The following is a 19,200-nucleotide window of genomic DNA, read 5'->3' as shown; positions in this document are numbered from 1 at the left end:
AGGTTGAAATTACATGTTTGTCCAAAATTCGATGGCCACTTTTCAGATATACTGTGATTCTGAAGAGACTCTTTATCTGAGCACCTATCAATATCAACCACTGAGAGAAGAGAAGGAGAGGGAGTTACAGAGAAAGCAGAGGAGAGGAGGGATGCTTTCTTGTGTCTGGGTTCCTATGTTCTAAATGGAAAATAGACTTGCTGCTATGAAACCAACAGAAGAGAGGCAGAGTGATAAAGGTAGCCAATCCTAGATTAGATAGCAGAGCTAGAAAGTATGAGTGACCAACTGAAGACTTAATGAGTGAAATGTTTCTGATGGTGTTTTATATTTTTTAATTGCTTTTCTAAATAACAGAAATTGACAATAGTCAAAAAGAAAGGTACATGTTTTAAAGCTAAACACAGAGTGGGACAAAAACCTCAGAAATTAAAAAAATTGACTGCACCTCCAGAAAATAATTCAAGAGAATTAAAATTGTGTGCTGCTTTGTGTTTTATTCATATCATTTGAAGATGTTTACAAAAAGATTCATTTAGGGGTGCAAAAGCAAACATTTCAGATGTTCCTGCATAAAGGTGCAACTGGAGAGATTTCTAACTGGCCTGTTTAGGGCCCCAGCATCAGGTTAAGTAACTGATTACAGAAAAGAGCAAAGCAATTTTCAATAAGTAATCACCATCCCAATTTCAGGAGTTCTGGTCTCCTTTCTTCCCTTCCCAGGTGACACAGGTGATGACCAGTGAGAATCAGACAAGGGTGACTGAGTTCCTCTTCTCTATGTTCCCACATTTACATGAAGGTGGCCTCTTATTCTTTATTCTCTTGCTTCTCATCTATGGATTTATCGTAACTGGAAACCTAATGATATTCATTATTACCCAGCTGGATGCGGCCTTGCACACCCCCATGTATTTCTTCATCCGTGTCCTCTCTTTCCTGGAGATCTGGTATACCACAACCACCATCCCCAAGATTCTCTCTTGCCTAGTCAGTGAGCAGAAAACCATCTCTCTTGCTGGTTGCTTTCTGCAGATGTACTTCTTCCACTCACTTGGCATCACAGAAGGCTGTGTCCTGACAGCAATGGCAATTGACAGGTACATAGCTATCTGCAACCCCCTCCATTACCCAAACATTATGACTCCCAAACTCTGTGTCCATCTGACAGCTGGATCCTGCCTCTGTGGCTTCCTCCTGGTGCTCCCTGAAATTGCATGGATTGGCACCCTGCCTTTCTGTGGCTCCAATCAGGTCCAGCAGATCTTCTGTGACTTCACCCCTGTGCTGAGCTTGGCCTGCACAGATACATCCCTGGTGGTCATTATGGATGCCATCCATGCAGTGGAGATCCTGGCCTCCTTCCTGGTCATCGCCCTATCCTACCTCCGGATCATTGTGGTGATTCTGCAAATGCCCTCGGCTGAAGGCCGCCACAAAGCTTTCTCTACCTGTGCTGCCCACCTTGCTGTGTTCTTGCTGTTTTTTGGCAGTGTGGCTGTCATGTACTTGCGATTCTCAGCCACCTACTCTGTGTTTTGGGACACAGCAATTGCTGTCACTTTTGTTATCCTCGCTCCCTTCTTCAACCCCATTATCTATAGCCTGAGAAATAAGGATATGAAAGATGCAATTGGGAGGCTCTTTGGCTATCAGAAGAGGGCTGGTGGGGTTAAGAGATAGATCGAGATCTCTCTAGACTCTGAAAAAAACTCTAGGAAGTTCAGCTTTGCACTGTCCTTTGTCTTGTTCATGATTATGCTCTTTTTCTATTGTCACAGCTACTTGTTCTATTATTATAAACAAGGATGAGAAACTGCTGCATCCAAGTCATTGGTAGCGATTGCAGAGCTTATTTACATTGATGTAGTTGTGGTAGCTGAAAGCAGTATACATGGGTTTTCCTGCTTTATGATGCAGGCAGGCTTCTTCCTCACACTCTATTAGCAAGACTCCTGCCCTTGTTTTCTGTGGTCCCAAGTGCTGATGAGGCCAGAGAGCAGGACTGAAGAAGCATAAAAGACATCATGGTTCTTGATATTGCTGTTAGCTTTTCCCCTTGACTCATTGGAAAAGACTCTGATACTGGGAGGGATTGGGGGCAAGAGGAGAAGGGGACGGCAGTGGATGAGATGGCTGGATGGCATCACTGACTTGATGGATGTGAGTCTCAGTGAACTCCGGGAGTTGGTGATGGACAGGGAGGCCTGGCGTGCTGCGATTCATGGGGTTGCAAAGAGTCAGACACGACTGAGCAACTGGTCTGATCTGATCTGATCTGAATCCTCTTTTCAATGATGAACCCCATGCAGTTCCACATTCCACATCAATAAACAATTTCCTGAAACTACAGAGAAAACATCTTCACTTTTAGCTTATTTAATGCACAAATTCAACTCAATGGCTATGTTCTGATCTTGTATACCATCTGTATAGAATTTTAACCCAATAGAGTGGCATAGTAATTAATAATAGTCCACTATTTCCTCTAGTAATTTACTATTTTAAATATTTTCACATATATGAATCCTCTTGACTTGAAAAAAAAAAAGCAATTAGGTCAGATATCACCATATTAAATGTTGGAACAAAGGTTCAAAGAAGTTTAATGATCTGCCTAAAGTCATATAGATCATTAGTGACAGAGCTGGGACTTAACTTCAGGATTCTACTTCATGCTCTGCCCCCAATAAATACATGTGTTCATTTAATATACTCTGTGTTTAAGAAAATAAATTATATCCATTTCTTTTTCTCAAAGTTTCATGAAACCTTACCAGTCTTTAATGAGTACTAGGAGTCATGGGTTCTTTCCTTTGTGAATTTCCTAGTCCTCAGGTGATTGTAGAAAGACTATTCAACTATAGGGTTCAAGGACAAAATATTCTGTCTTTTTCTGCCACTAAGCTGTGTCATTTCCTTGTCTTTAAAATTACATGGTTCCTGGAACTGATTGATCATCAGAACTTATGACTCAGAAAATCTGAAAGTGAAAACCATTCTTGTGCATTTCTGAGAAGTTTCCAAGAATATTCTAATGATGAGTCAGATGTGGGAATGACTAAACTCATTCCTAGCTCTAGGGCTTCTTGAGATGTATAAGAGCTAAGATTTTTTTTTTTAATTTAAGATAAAGATCTTAAATGTATTACTCATTTATTCTTACAACAACTCTGTGAAATAAATATTAAATCTTTTTGTTTTACAAATGGAAAACATGAAACACAGTTTCAATAGTTCAAGTATGTGGAGCTTATTATTAGGAATCCAGAGCAAAAATTCAATTCTACCTGATCCCAGAGTCAGGTCTTTATTTGCCAAGATATTGTGCTCACTTTACATGGCTTTCATTCTGGACCAATTACTAAACCTAACCTTCCAAATGAAATAGGATATTCAGTAAATATGATAACTATTAAACAAAAAGTGATGAAACAGTTTGCTCCTCGAGATTTCAAGATTTAAGAAAAAAAATGTTTGACTAGCAGTTCTATGTTAGGTACTCTGTTAAGTGCACAGGATTTAATTAGTGGCTATCATATCAGTGTTTTTGATCTTTGTTTCTGAATTTTGTTCAGTTCAGTCGCTCAGTCGTGTCTGACTCTTTGCAACCCCGTGAATTACAGTACACCAGGCCTCCCTGTCCATCACCAACACCCGGAGTTCATTCAAACTCACGTCCATCAAGTCGGTGATCCCATCCAGCCATCTCATCCTCTGTCATCCCCTTCTCCACCTGCTCCCAATCCCTCCGAGCACCAGAGTCTTTTCCAATGAGTCAACTCTTCGCATGAGGTGGCCAAAGTACTGGAGTTTCAGCTTTAGCATCATTCCTTCCAAAGAACACCCAGGACTTATCTCCTTCAGAATGGACTGGTTGGATCTCCTTGCAGTCCAAGGGACTCTCAAGAGTCTTCTCCAACACCACAGTTCAAAAGCATCAATTCTTCGGCCTCAGAGTCTGATAAATAATTATTGTTGCTATTTTAATGTGTGCTGTTATTCATTGAATTTACATTTTTCTTAACATAAAATGGTCCCTATAGACTCAGTGTTCCCAGCTTTAGGCTATTTTATTTCATCTAAATCTTCTAAACATTTAGTATTTGTTCTTCAAGCCTCTTTGAATATGTATCTTTTTTTCAATCCTTTCTTCTCTCTTTCAATCTAGCGTATTGATTCTCCATCACTTCATGGGAAATAGATGGGGAAACAGTGTCAGACTTTATTTTTTGGGGCTCCAAAATCACTGCAGATGGTGACCGCAACCATGAAATTAAAAGACGCTTACTCCTTGGAAGGAAAGTTATGACCAACCTAGATAGCATATTCAAAAACAGAGACATTACTTTGCCAACAAAGGTCCGGCTAGTCAAGGCTATGGTTTTTCCTGTGGTCATGTATGGATGTGAGAGTTGGACTGTGAAGAAGGCTAAGCACCGAAGGATTGATGCTTTTGAACTATGGTGTTGGAGAAGACTCTGGAGAGTCCCTTGGACTGCAAGGAGATCCAACCAGTCCATTCTGAAGGAGGTCAGCCCTGGGATTTCTTTGGAAGGAATGATGCTAAAGCTGAAACTCCAGTACTTTGGCTACCTCATTCGAAGAGTTGACTCATTGGAAAAGACTCTGATGCTGGGACAGATTGGGGGCAAGAGGAGAAGGGGATGAGAGAGGATGAGATGGCTGGATGGCATCACTGACTCAATGGAAGTGAGTCTGAGTGAACTCTGGGAGCTGGTGGTGGACAGGGAGGCCTTGCGTGCTGCGATTCATTGGGTTGCAAAGAGTCAGACATGACTGAGACTGAACTGAACTGAACTGAACCTTAACTTTTGTCACTGAAGCTCAGAAATTATTGTTTTTACTATTATTGTCCTCTACTTCTCAATATTAACTGCAAGCTTCAAGAAAGATTCCTCATATTCAAGTATGATATTCTGGGTACTGACATCAGGACCAATATATGCCCTTGTTTTGATGTGACTTATTTTCTATCTTTTTGCTTGTCATGCTGTTTCTTGCTTACTGCCCATCTCCCATTAGACTAAGGATCCACAGGGATAAGGTTTCCTCATCCTTCTGAATGTTACACCATTCAGCATAGCATCTTTTGACTATCCAAGTTTTGCTGTTGGCTAAGTGACTGACTGATTGAGAAGCTGGGCTGACTGAAAAAGGTGGATCAATACCTGTGAGAACAAACGAAGAACACAGAAAAGATGGTCTTGGTAAAAACTGAGTATCCATATCAGCCTAAAGTAGCAAAAGGAGAAGGAATGAAGAAGAGAGGATGTGTCAAACAGGTTGATGCAGTATTCAGAGGAGCAAGACTAAGATAATGATTAGTCTAAGATAATCATCAGGCTAATGATTAGTCTTAACTGCTTCATGCTCTTAACAATTTCCTAGACCCAGCCCTATCTCAGGATAAGAGTATCTCCTATGTATAATAGTGCCTTTGCTTTCTGTTTAAGGACATTAGAACAAGAGAGTAGCTATTTTCCCCATTTGTTCTGAACTCCAAGTTTACCTTTGGAGACATCAAGTTATCTCTACACCTGATGTTACTCCGTGGAAGGAAAGTTATGTCCAACCTAGATAGCATATTCAAAAACAGAGACATTACTTTGCCAACAAAGGTCCGGCTAGTCAAGGCTATGGTTTTTCCTGTGGTCATGTATGGATGTGAGAGTTGGACTGTGAAGAAAGCTGAGCACTGAAGAATTGATGCTTTTGAACTGTGGTGTTGGAGAAGACTCTTGAGAGTCCCTTGGACTGCAAGGAGATCCAACCAGTCCATTCTGAAGGAGATCAGCCCTGGGATTTCTTTGGAAGGAATGATGCTAAAGCTGAAACTCCAGTACTTTGGCTACCTCATTCGAAGAGTTGACTCATTGGAAAAGACTCTGATGCTGAGACAGATTGGGGGCAGGAGGAGAAGGGGATGACAGAGGATGAGATGGCTGGATGGCATCACTCACTCGATGGACATGAGTCTGAGTGAACTCCAGGAGCTGATGATGGACAGGGAGGCCTGGTGTGCTGCGATTCATGGGGTCGCAAAGAGTTGGACACGACTGAGCGACTGAACTGAACTTAACTGATGAGGAATTACTATTCAGCATATCTGAACAAATGTAATCTAATCTCTGCTTGAACACTTAACCAAGGTGGTCTCCTACAATGTTGGATAGCTCTAATTTTCAGATTGCTTCTCCTTATTAGAGTAAACTTAATGTCGTCTAAGATTGAGAATTTGAGATTATACTGTCTGAACATGAATCTTTACTTTTCCACTTGCTAGCTGTACAACCATGGGGAACTAGCATAGGTGTCCTGAGCTACAGTGTCAGTCTCTATAATATGGGATCTTCAAGGCTTTTGAGGATTAAATGCTGTAAGGTATATAAAATGCCAAGCACAATGTCTATAGTTCTTATTAAATATTAGTTACTATTAATCAATGCTTTTTTTTTCTTTTACTATTGTTCTGAACTGAAAACTACTTCCAGGCCCCTCATTTTGTACATCTCTAGGGAATACCATTCAATCTTTAGTTTTTGCTTTCTGAAATCCCAGTAGCAGATGCTGAGTTACCCAAATTTCATAACATGAGTTACCCAAGGCCAAGCACTGAAATTGTTGTATGAACTTTTGGCACAAACTAAAGAACACCTTGCCGTTGTACACATAGATTACAGAGTCCTAGCTAAGATGTGATCACATCTCCCCATGTTGGAAATTTGCTGTCTTTGAAGACGTAATTCTTTACATTTTGTAACTGAAAAATGATCAGAGCTATAACTAAACCCTTTAGCAAAATAGTAACATCAGAGCATGGAATTAAACACTACTTCTCTAAAACTGTGATTGGAGAACCTCATTATCTGCATTTAAATTTCATTTCTCCAGGAACAAAGCACCAGGTCTGCATAAAGCTGGTTGGTTGTGCAAAACCCTGGTTTAAATCAGTTTAGCCAGTGATATTCCTAAATTCAATACTTATTTTTCCTTTAAAAATAAACTTTTTATTATTCCTTTTGCTATGCTACATCCCATCCCATATATCTTATATCTTTGGACTAATCAACTTCCATACAGGGTAAAGTAAAAAAGGTCCAAGAGATAACATTTATTGTTGATAATGTTATCTCCTTTCAATAATCTCTTCCCAATCCTTCCATCCCATCCACTTAAAATCACTATGTTGAGAGAAATTAATCAGTAAAATATCTATATTTTGAAATAGAATTTGTTTATAAGATTTTGTTTTCATATGCAGAGTCCCTGATTCTGACTTGCTCTATAGTTTTGGCAGGTGTTTTATCTAAGTCTAAATTTCCAATTCTATGAAATAGAAATAATTATTCCAATTACTTCTTTCATAAATATGTCTAATTGTGATTTATCCTTCAGTTTTCATCTTAAATGTAACTAATTTGAGTAGAGATTGCATGAGTTTATGCTAAGTTGCTTTAGTCATGTCCAACTCTTTGAGACCTATAAACTGTAGCCTGCCAGGCTTCTCTGTAGATGGGATTCTCTGGGCAAGTGTACTGGAGAGGGTTGCCATGCCCTCTTCCAGGGGATCTTCCAAACCCAGGAATCAAACCCATGTCTCTTATATCTCCTGTATTGACAGGCAGGTTCTTTACCAGTAGCATCACCTGGGAAGAGAGTGCATGAATATTTAATTACTAATTGCCACAACTTAAATCAATTAATTGTAACTAATTATAAATTGAGCACAAATTTAATGTCTAGAATCTTCAACTCTTTGAAAACATCTCTAAGAACAAGAACTTAAAGAAAAACAGGGTAATATCTATTTTGTATGTCATCATTTTATGTAAAGTTTAGCACAGCATTTGATATACAGTTCAGTTCAGTTCAGTTCAGTCGCTCAGTCATGTCCAACTCTTTGAGACCCCATGAATCACAGCACGCCAGGCCTCCCTGTCTATCACCAACTCCCGGAGTTCACCCAGACTCACATCCATCGAGTCAGTGATGCCATCCAGCCATCTTATCTTCTGTGGTCCCCTTCTCCTCCTGCCCCCAATCCCTCTCAGCATCAGAGACTTTTCCAATGAGTTAACTCTTCACATGAGGTGACCAAAGTACTGGAGTTTCAGCTTCAGCATCATTCCTTCCAAAGAAATCCCAGGGCTGATCTCCTTCAGAATGGACTGGTTGGATCTCCTTGCAGTCCAAGGGACTCTCAAGAGTCTTCTCCAACACCACAGTTCAAAAGCATCAATTCTTTGGTGCTCAGCTTTCTTCACAGTCCAACGCTCACATCCATACATGACCACAGGAAAAACCATAGCCTTGACTAGATGAACCTTTGTTGGCAAAGTAATGTCTCTGCTTTTGAATATGCTATCTAGGTTGGTCATAACTTTCCTTCCAAGGAGTAAGCGTCTTTTAATTTCATGGCTGCAATCACCATCTGCAATGATTTTGGAGCCCCCCAAAAATAAGTCTGACACTGTTTCCACTGTTTCCCCATCTATTTGCCATGAAGTGATGGGACTGGATGCCATGATCTTCGTTTTCTGAATGTTAAGCTTTACGTCAATGTTTTCACTCTCCTTTTTCACTTTCATCAAGAGTCTTTTTAGTTCCTCTTTACTTTCTGCCATAAGGGTGGTGTCATCTGCATATCTGAGGTTATTGATATTTCTCCCGACAAACTTGATTCCAGCTTGTGCTTCCTCCAGCCCAGCATTTCTCATGATGTACTCTGCATAGAAGTTAAATAAGCAGGGTGACAGTATACAGCCTTGACGTACTCCTTTTCCTATTTGGAACCAGTCTGTTGTTCCATGTACACTAATAGCTAAATAAATATGTGCTGAGTTGACAGATGGAAGATTGCAGAAATACAGATACTTTGGGCTCTTTATTATGTCGATCTATGTAATTCTGCACAGAATTAAAGATTTTCTTACAGTCAACATTTGATAATCTACCAACAGTAGATAGCCAATGTATAAATAATCCCTAACACCAAATAATAATTAAAGACTTGAATTTCTCATATGCTAAACCATAGGATTATTTTTCATACATTAAGGGAAGTAATTAGCTTGAAATGAAATAAAGTAGTGCAACATAAAAAGTGATCCTATTTCCTGCCACGGACTCTTTCATTTTCACACTTTTTACTGGGACAGTTAGAATGGCTGTGATCCAAAAGTCTACAAGCAATAAATGCTAGAGAGGTTGTGGAGAAAAGGGAATCCTCTTACACTGTTTGTGGGAATGCAAACTAGTACAGCCACTATGGAGAACAGTGTGGAGATTCCTGAAAAAAACTGGAAATAGAACTGCCTTATGACCCAGTAGTCCCACTGCTGGGCATACACACCAAGGAAACCAGAATTAAAAGAGACACATGTACCACACTGTTCATTGCAGCACTGTTTATAATAGCCAGGACATGGAAGCAACCTAGATGTCCACCAGCAGATGAATGGATAAAGAAAGCTGTGGTACATACACACAATGGAATATTACTCAGCCATTAAAAAGAATACATTTGAATCAGTTCTAATGAGGTGGATGAAACTGGAGCCTATTATACGGAGTGAAGTAAGCCAGAAAGAAAAACACCAATACAGTATACTAATAATATATATGGAATTTAGAAAGATGGTAATGATAACCCTGTATGTGAGACAGCAAAGGAGACACAGATGTATAGAACAGTCTTTTGGACTCTGTGGGAGAGGGAGAGGGTGGGATGATTTGGGAGAATGGCATTGAAACATGTATAATATCATATAAGAAACTAATCACCAGTCCAGGTTCGATGCAGGATACAGGATGCTTGAGGCTGGTGCACTGGGATGACCCAGAGGGATGGTATGGGAAGGGAGGTGGGAGGGGGGTTCAGGATGGGGAACACATGTACACCCATGGCAGATTCATGTTGATGTATGGCAAAACCAATACAATATTGTAATTAGCCTACAATTAAAATAAATAAATTTAAATTAAAAAAAAAAAGACCACTGAGATAAACACATCTCACAAATTCTCCTTCTGGCTAGTTTACCCCTTTTTTCCTTTTAAGAAAAATATCTGGGGAATATTTTTGCTTAATTATGTTTTCCTGGATGTTGTTCTAACAGAGTAAAGATGAGAGGTCTGGGCAGAGTTAAAGAAATAAAATAAATGTAACTTTTTTTTTTTAAATCAGTTTATGCCAGGCATTTTGTACTGTGGTTTACAGACCTTATCAGTAATCCTCAAAACAACCTTCAAAAATAACAAATGATGAAACTGACTCATCAATTAAGAAAGTTTGAGTTATAGAAATTATGTATTTAATAACTGATTAAATGAACTAGAATTTAAACCTAGATATATGTGATGTTGAAAGAAAGCTTCTCTCTACTACATCAGTATTTTGCATTTTAATACATAGATGTTCCGTATACATGAAATGATTGTAAATGATACATGAAATACCTTTTTTTCCCTAAGATGTATTTAGGAAATTTTATTATTGATCATATGACTAAATGTATTTACATTAAATCAAGTAAATCTGAAAGGCTTATATAAAAGGCATACATAGATTTGACCAACATCCAAAGTACGGTGTACAAACATCCAGGATTTGAAAATCACAGCAATGTATCATATTGCTAGACAGGATTGCCAGTCTCTGATCCCAAGTCACATGTGGTTGCAGTGGACATTGTAATAGCTGTACTATCACTGAAAACTAGGCAGCATTTGCCCCAGTTCAGTAGCCCATGTAGAAAATCCCTGAACACTTTGTATTTCATCTATGACTACTGAGGACCCCCAAGGTCACCATATCCTCAGCTTCACACTTGGCCTGCTTCCTGCATCTTCACTCCAGTATCCCCATCCTCTTTAACTGCCTTCTCACAGCCTCCTTGATCTCCTTGTTGCGCAAGCTATAGATAAAGGGGTTGAGGAAGGGTGTGAGCACCGAGTAGACCACAGCCAGGGCCCGGTCATAGTCCAGGGAGTAGCTCTTCTTCAGCCGCACATACATGAAGAGGATGCTCCCATAGAAGATGAGGACCACAGTGAGGTGAGAGGCACATGTGGAGAAGGCCTTCTTCTTGCCTGCAGCTGAAGGAATTCTGAGCACTGTGCAGATGATCTGCACATAGGAGCTGAGGATTAACAGAAAGGTGGCCAGGATCTTGCAAGAATTGATAACAAAGTCCACTAGGACATTGATCGATGTGTCAGTACAAGCCAAGCTCAGAACAGGAGGGAAATCACAAAAGATGTGCTGAATACGATTGGGACCACAAAAAGGGAGGTGGGAGACCAAGGAAATTTCAGCCACTGGCCCAGCCAAGCCTCCCAACCAACAGCCGACAGCAATCTTGACACAGAGTGCTGGGGTCATGCGAGTAGGGTAGTGGAGGGGTTGACAGATGGCTAAGTATCTGTCATAAGCCATAGCTGTGAGAAGATAGCATTCAGTAGCCCCAAGAGAGTGGAAGAAGTAGATTTGCAGGAAGCATCCAGAGAAAGAAATGGTCTTCTTCTCACTGAGCAAGTTCGACAGCATCTTGGGGGTGGTGGCAGCTGTGTAGCCAAGCTCCAGTAAGGAGAGGATGCTGACAAGGAGGTACATGGGTGTATGGAGCCGGAAGTCCAGGCAGACCACCAAGAATATCAGCAGGTTTCCCAGGACGGTAGTGAGGTAGATTAGGAGTAACAAGAGGAAGAGAAAAGCCTGAACACCCTGAAGATGGGGAAAGCCCAAGATGATGAACTCTGTTACCTGGCTCCAATTCCCGGGCTTCATTGCTCTCCATTCATACCCCTGGAATGTAAATTATGGAAGGATGAGAAACAATGTTGAGCCAAAGAATATCTAAGAAAAAGGAAACCCTCAAAGTCCAATTTGTCCTTCCCCTGCATCTCCAGAATAAGCGATCTTAGTACATGCTCTATGAGGCCAGAGTTTCTATCCCTCCCCCGAACAGTTGTCAATAGCCTCCTTCAGAGTGTCCGCTTTTATAACTAGACTTAAATTGTCTTCTCTAGTTATACAACCCATTTTTGGCCACTGTAATCCATTCTATAACCAATTTATCTTTCTCAATGAAATTTATCAGTTCAGTTCAGTTCAGCTGCTCAATCATGTCCGACTCTGCAACCCCATGAACTGCAGCATGCCAAGCCTCCCTGTCCATCACCAGCTCCTGGAGTCCAGCCAAACCCATGTCCATCGAGTTGGTGATGCTATCCAACCATCTCATCCTCTGTCGTCCCCTTCTCCTCCTGCCTTCTATCTTTCCCAGCAGCACAGTCTTTTCAAATGAGTCAGCTCTTTGCATCAGGTGGCCAAAGTATTGGAGTTTCAGCTTCAACATCAGTCCTTTCAATGAACACCCAGGACTGATCTCCTTTAGAATGGACTGGTTGGCTCTCCTTGGCAGTCCAAGGGACTCTCAAGAATCTTCTCCAACACCACAGTTCAAAAGCATCAATTCTTTGGCACTCAGCTTTCTTTATAGTCCAACTCTCACATCCATATATGACCACTGGAAAAACCATACCCTTGATGGACCTTTGTTGGCAAAGTAATGTCTCCGCTTTTTAATATGCTATCTAGGTTGGTCATAAGGGTTTTAAAATTTTAAATATTCCTCAACCAGATTCATATCAAAATTTATACATATTCCTTGTGTGAGGTATAAATGATCATTTATATTAATAAAATATTAGTAGTTCACTCCACTAAGATTACATCGTTTGGACCATACATTTTTATTTCCAATTTTAAATAATTTTCTTCTTCAATTTTCTGGACATCAAAGAATCAATGCTTTCACCCCCAGCTCCATTCCATTTTCTTATGAAAACACAGGTCTAACAGCTTCTTTCAAGCAGGTAGATCAGAGTTTCACCTCTTTTGGACATTGGTGAGAATCCTAGCCAAGGAAAAGGGGAGATTAAGGAGGGCCTAGAGGAGCTTCTCACATAGAAGGTCAGAAAGAGCGGTGGTGAGGAGATACCCCTCATCCAAGGTAAGGAGCAGTGGCTGTGCTTTGCTGGAGCAGCCATGAAGAGATACCCCACGCCCAAGGTAAGAGAAACCCAAGTAAGACGGTAGGTATTGCAAAAGGGCATAAGAAGGCAGACACACTGAAACCATACTAACAGAAAACTGGTCAATCTAATCACCCCAGGACCACAGCCTTGTCTAACTCAATGAAACTAAGCCATGCCTGTGGGGTAACCCAAGATGGGTGGGTCATGGTGGACAGATCTGACAGAATGTGGTCCACTGGAGAAGGGAATGGCAAACCACTTCAGTATTCTTGCCTTGAGAACCCCATGAACAGTATGAAAAGGCAAAATGATAGGATAGTGAAAGAGGAACTCCCCAGGTCAGTAGGGGCCCAATATGCTACTGGAGATCAGTGGAGAAATAACTCCAGAAAGAATGAAGGGATGGAGCCAAAGCAAAAACAATACCCAGCTGCGGATGTGACTGGTGATAGAAGCAAGGTCCGATGCTGTAAAGAGCAATATTGCATAGGAACCTAGAATGTCAGGTCCATGAATCAAGGCAAATTGGAAGTGGTCAAACAAGAGATGGAAAGAGTGAATGTAGACATTCTAGGAATCAGTGAACTAAAATGGACTGGAATGGGTGAATTTAACTCAGATGACCATTATATCTACTACTGCAGGCAGGAATCCCTCAGAGGAAATGGAGTAGCCATCACGATCAACAAAAGAGTTTGAAATGCAGTACTTGGATGCAATCTCAAAAACGACAGAATGATCTCTGTTCGTTTCTAAGGCAAACCATTCAGTATCACAGTAAACCAAGTCTATGCCCCAACCAGTAATGCTGAAGAAGCTGAAGTTGAACGGTTCTACGAAGACCTACAAGACCTTTTAGAACTAACACCCCAAAAAGATGTCCTTTTCATTACAGGGGACTGGAATGCAAAAGTAGGAAGTCAAGAAACTCCTAGAGTAACAGGCAAATTTGGCCTTGGAATATGGAATGAAGCAGGGCAAGGACTAATAGAGTTTTGCCAAGAAAATGCACTGGTCATAGCAAACACCCTCTTCCAACAATACAAGAGAAGACTCTATACATGGGCATCACCAGATGGTCAACACCGAAATCAGATTGATTATATTCTTTGCAGCCAAAGATGGAGAAGCTCTATACAGTCAGCAAAAACAAGAGCAGGAGCTGACTGTGGCTCAGATCATGAACTCCTTATTGCCAAATTCAGACTTAAATTGAAGAAAGTAGGGAAAACCACTAGACCATTCAGGTATGACCTAAATCAAATCCCTTATGATTATACAGTGGAAGTGAGAAATAGATTTAAGGGCCTAGATCTGATAGATAGAGTGCCTGATGAACTATGGAATGAGGTTCGTGACATTGTACAGGAGACAGGGATCAAGACCATTCCCATGGGAAAGAAATGCAAAAAAGCAAAATGGCCATCTGGGGAGGCCTTACAAATAGCTGTGAAAGGAAGAGAAGCAAAAAGCAAAGGAGAAAAGGAAACATATAAACATCTGAATGCAGAGTTCCAAAGAATAGCAAGAAGAGATTAGAAAGACTTCCTCAGCGATCAACGCAAAGAAATAGAGGAAAACAACAGAATGGGAAAGACTAGAGATCTCTTCAAGAAAATAAGAGATACCAAGGGGACATTTCATGCAATGATGGGCTCGATAAAGGACAGAAATGGTATGGACTTAACAGAAGCAGAAGATATTAAGAAGAGATGGCAAGAATACACAGAAGAACCGTACAAAAAAGATCTTCATGACCAAGATGATCACGATGGTGTGATCACTGACCTAGAGCCAGACATCCTGGAATGTGAAGTCAAGTGGGCCTTAGAAAGCATCACTACGAACAAAGCTAGTGGAGGTGATGGAATTCCAGTTGAGCTATTTCAAATCCTGAAGGATGATGCTGTGGAAGTGCTGCACTCAATATGCCAGCAAATTTGGAAAACTCAGCAGTGGCCACAGGACTGGAAAAGGTCAGTTTTCATTCCAATCCCAAAGAAAGGCAATGCCAAAGAATGCTCAAACTACCACACAATTGCACTCATCTCACACGCTAGTAAAGTAATGCTCAAAATCCTCCAAGCCAGGCTTCAGCAATATGTGAACCGTGAACTTCCAGAGGTTCAAGCTGGTTTTAGAAAAGGCAGAGGAACCAGAGATCAAATTGCCAATATCTGCTGGATCATGGAAAAAGCAAGAGAGTTCCATAAAAATATCTATTTCTGCCTTATTGACTATGCCAAAGCCTTTGACTGTGTGGATCACAATAAACTGGAAAATTCTGAAAGAGATGGGAATACCAGACCACTGACCTGCCTCTTGAGAAACCTATATGCAGGTCAGGAAGCAACACTTAGAACTGGACATGGAACAACAGACTAGTTCCAAAGAGGAAAAGGAGTACGTCAAGGCTGTATATTGTCACCCTGCTTATTTAACTTATATGCAGAGTACATCATGATAAATGCTGGGCTGGAAGAAACACAAGCTGGAATCAAGATTGCCGGGAGAAATATCAGTAACCTCAGATATGCAGATGACAGCACCCTTATGGCAGCAAGTGAAGAGGAACTAAAAAGCCTTTTGATGAAAGTAAAAGTGGAGAGTGAAAAAGTTGGCTTAAAGCTCAACATTCAGAAAACAAAGATCATGGCAACCGGTCCCATCACTTCATGGGAAATAGATGAGGAAACAGTGGAAACAGTGTCAGACTTTATTTTTGGGGGCTCCAAAATCACTGCAGATGGTGACAGCAGCCATGAAATTAAAAGACGCTTATTCCTTGGAAGGAAAGTTATGACCAACCTAGATAGGATATTCAAAAGCAGAGACATTACTTTGCCAACAAAGGTCTGTCTAGTAAAGGCTATGGTTTTTCCTGAGGTCATGTATGGATGTGAGAGTTCGACTGTGAAGAAGGCTGAGGGCCAAAGAATTGATGCTTTTGAACTGTGGTTTTGGAGAAGACTCTTGAGAGTCCCTTGGACTGCAAGGAGATCCAATCAGTCCATTCTGAAGGAGATCGGTCCTGGGATTTCTTTGGAGGGAATGATGCTGAAGCTGAAACTCCAGTAGTTTGGGCACCTCATGCGAAAAGTTGACTCATTGGAAAAGACTCTGATGCTGGGAGGGATTGGGGGCAGGAGGAGAAGGGGATGACAGAGGATGAGATGGCTGGATGGCATCACTGACTTGATGGACGTGAGTCTCAGTGAACTCTGGGAGTTGGTGATGGACAGGGAGGCCTGGCGTGCTGTGTTTCATGGGGTCGCAAAGAGTTGGACATGACTGAGCAACTGAACTGAACTGAACTGAAGTAAATAAAAGAGCCACCAAAAACTGGAAGGCAAAGCTGTCTCTGCATTTCTACTCCATGCTGTGGCCACTTTATCAGTTCCTCTTACCATTTTCTCCCTCCACCAACTTCAAATGCACTTTTCTGATTTGTTGCTTCACAGATGGTAAATATTTGTATTTCACTGTGTTGAGGTCAATGTAGCAAAAGTTAATTGAGCATTTTCTGTTTGTAAGCATTATATTAATACCTAGAACAGTGGCTAAATCAATAAAGAAAATATGGCATCTGAAGTTGAGAAACTAATATTCTAATAGAGAAAATGGCGAGCCAACTAATTACTTTACAACTGTTTATTAGAACATCGTGGAAATATGCTACTATTCTCACTTGTTAAGGAACAAAAAACGAGAAAGAAAACAAAACAAAAAAACAGGAGAAGTGAATCTCTTGATTCAATTACCCCACAGCCACTGCTCCATTTCCTTCTCTGTCACTGTAATAAACTCTTCCCATGTATAAGCTGCCTATATTTACTGCCTCTAATTCCTCTCTTACTATTCTATTGCTGTACACTTGATTAACAAGGCTGTGTTAGAGTCAGGTGTACAACAAAGTGACTCAGTTTACATACACATGTATCTCTTCATTTCCAAATTATTTTCCCGTTTAGATCATTGCATAATATCGAACAGAGTTCCCTGTGCTCCACAGTAAGTCCTTGTTTGTTATCCATTTTAAAAACAGCATTGTGTACATGTCAATCCCTAACTATTCCTCTGGGGCTTCCTCACTGAATTTCTTCTCTAAGTCTGTGAGTCTGTTTCTGTTTTGTAAATAAGTTTATTTGTATTGCTTTTTTTATCTTCCACATATGTGGTAAGATACAATATTTCTCTTTCTCTGACTTACTTCACTCTTAAACTCATTCTAATTAAACCTTCACCACATCCTCTGCAGCAAAGCCTCCATCCTATAGCCACTAATTAGCTAAGATTTGATACATCCAATTGTCATCTCTTATTCCTTTGCTTCCTTAGACTCTCAGCCATTTTTCATGGAGGTGATCTATCCTGCCTCTTGACACACTCTCATCACTTGGTCCTCAGGATGCTATACTTTAGGTTTCTTTATACCTTAGTGGAAGTTTTCTCTTTGCCCTACCTTTTTAATGCCATAGTTTGCAGAGGTCAGCATTAATTCTTCTTTTCTCATTTCTTTGTAAACTCACTGCTTTATTAGTGTCATCCAGTGCTATGGCTTAACTCCACCCCCCATCCCTCATATATGTGTTGATTTCTAAATGAATATCCCAACCAACATTTCTCTCCCTTATATTTCTCTCCCTTATTAACTGCCTATGTACATCTCCTATTAATCATTTAGTAGTCATCTCCAAATGAATTCCTATGGGCACTGCCCATAGTCTTCCCCATCTCAAATGACTACAATTGCAATCTCTCAGCTAATGGGCCAAAATTCTCACAGGCATCATTGTTTCCACCTTTCTCTCATACATCCAGGATCTATTTCTCACTTGAATTAAGATACTGTCATCATGCACCTCTGTTACTGTAATTGTCTCCTAACAGCTATTCTTATTTGCATTTGTTCATCAATACCCTCATGCTGATGCAGCAACATGAATTATCCTTTTAAATTATTAAATCAGGTCTTTCTTTTCCTCTCTTCTGTGGCTTGGTATTTTACTGTCTTTGCTGTAGATGTTTCCGTTTCCTAAATTTTTTTTCACCAAATATCCACTTGAATGTCTTTTTCATTTATTACAAGTTTTTGGCCAAATCTAACTCTCTCAGTCAGTTCTACCTGAACCACCCTAAATAAAACTGCAATCTCCCTCCTTCCTTACATCCATATCCTGTACTGAAATCACCTTCCCCTACTTTACTTTTAATTTTTTTCAATTGTATTTATCATCTTTAACATATTATAAAGTATACTTATTTATTATCCCAATTATTTATTGTTTCTCTCCTTTGTGAGAATATAAACTCTGTGAGATCAAGGGATTTTGTTGTTTAGTTCAGTGATATACTTCAAGTATTCAGAGTTGTGTCTCAAACATGATGACAATTCAGTAAATACTTGTTAAATGAAAAAGCAAATGTATAAAGATAAATGCTTATTTGCATATACAGTAAGAGCTAGAAGAGCAATAAATGACCTATGCTGGAAAAGGAGTTCAGGAAAACCTCATAGAAGGCACAATTTCATTTGAAATGAAAAACTGCCAGAATTTTCTAGATGGAAAAATTAAAGTATTCTAGGAACAAAGGAATACTTGTATAAAGGCAAAGTGTTATGAAAGGTCTCCTCTTTCTGCCCTCCAAGCTTCTTATCACATCTTCCCTCTCCAGACCCCTCTTATCCCATCCAAGCTAATATTATTTACTCTGCTTTGTTCTTAGGGTTTTCTTCTAAATCCAAGTAGCATGGCCACCTCTTATATCAAAACCTTTTTCATTCCAAGGATTAATGTGAATGTTTCTCCACTAAGATACAAGAGGATTACTTCTAGATAGAACTCTTCTATGGGTGACTCTGATTCAGCAGAATCATTTTACTATCAAGAGATTTCCTTTTTGTTTAGTTTTTTTTTTAAACTTTGAATTCATGTCTGTCCACTGCCCAATTCTGCTTTCTTTCTCTTTCAAATCTTGGATGTAGGCATATCACCTCTAAAAAATTATCCCCACATTTTTATCCAACTCAGATCCTTTCTTTCCTTGATGTTTTACATTTCATCCCTTTAAATTTAAATATAAAACACCATTCCCAGAACTGCTCCTCTCCATATCTGGCCTCCCAATTACACT

General features: G+C 40.1%; 2 protein-coding genes across 2 annotated transcripts; one reads left to right on the top strand and one right to left on the bottom strand.

Annotated features, from left to right (window-relative positions):
- Positions 1-512: 512 nt before the first annotated feature.
- LOC133245262 (olfactory receptor 6K6) lies at positions 513-1,814 on the top strand. Its single transcript, XM_061413199.1, has one exon. The coding sequence runs from the start codon at positions 736-738 to the stop codon at positions 1,681-1,683; it is 948 nt and encodes a 315-aa protein (XP_061269183.1). The 5' UTR covers positions 513-735; the 3' UTR covers positions 1,684-1,814.
- An 8,925-nt stretch (positions 1,815-10,739) lies between these two features.
- LOC133245261 (olfactory receptor 6N1) lies at positions 10,740-12,097 on the bottom strand. Its single transcript, XM_061413198.1, has one exon. It carries the CDS (start codon positions 11,810-11,812, stop codon positions 10,874-10,876), a length of 939 nt encoding a protein of 312 aa, XP_061269182.1. The 5' UTR covers positions 11,813-12,097; the 3' UTR covers positions 10,740-10,873.
- Positions 12,098-19,200: the final 7,103 nt, after the last annotated feature.

The sequence above is a fragment of the Bos javanicus genome, chromosome 3 (genome assembly GCF_032452875.1).
Source record: "Bos javanicus breed banteng chromosome 3, ARS-OSU_banteng_1.0, whole genome shotgun sequence".
NCBI classification, from domain to species: Eukaryota; Metazoa; Chordata; class Mammalia; order Artiodactyla; family Bovidae; genus Bos; species Bos javanicus.
This window is presented reverse-complemented; position numbering and strand designations above follow the sequence as displayed.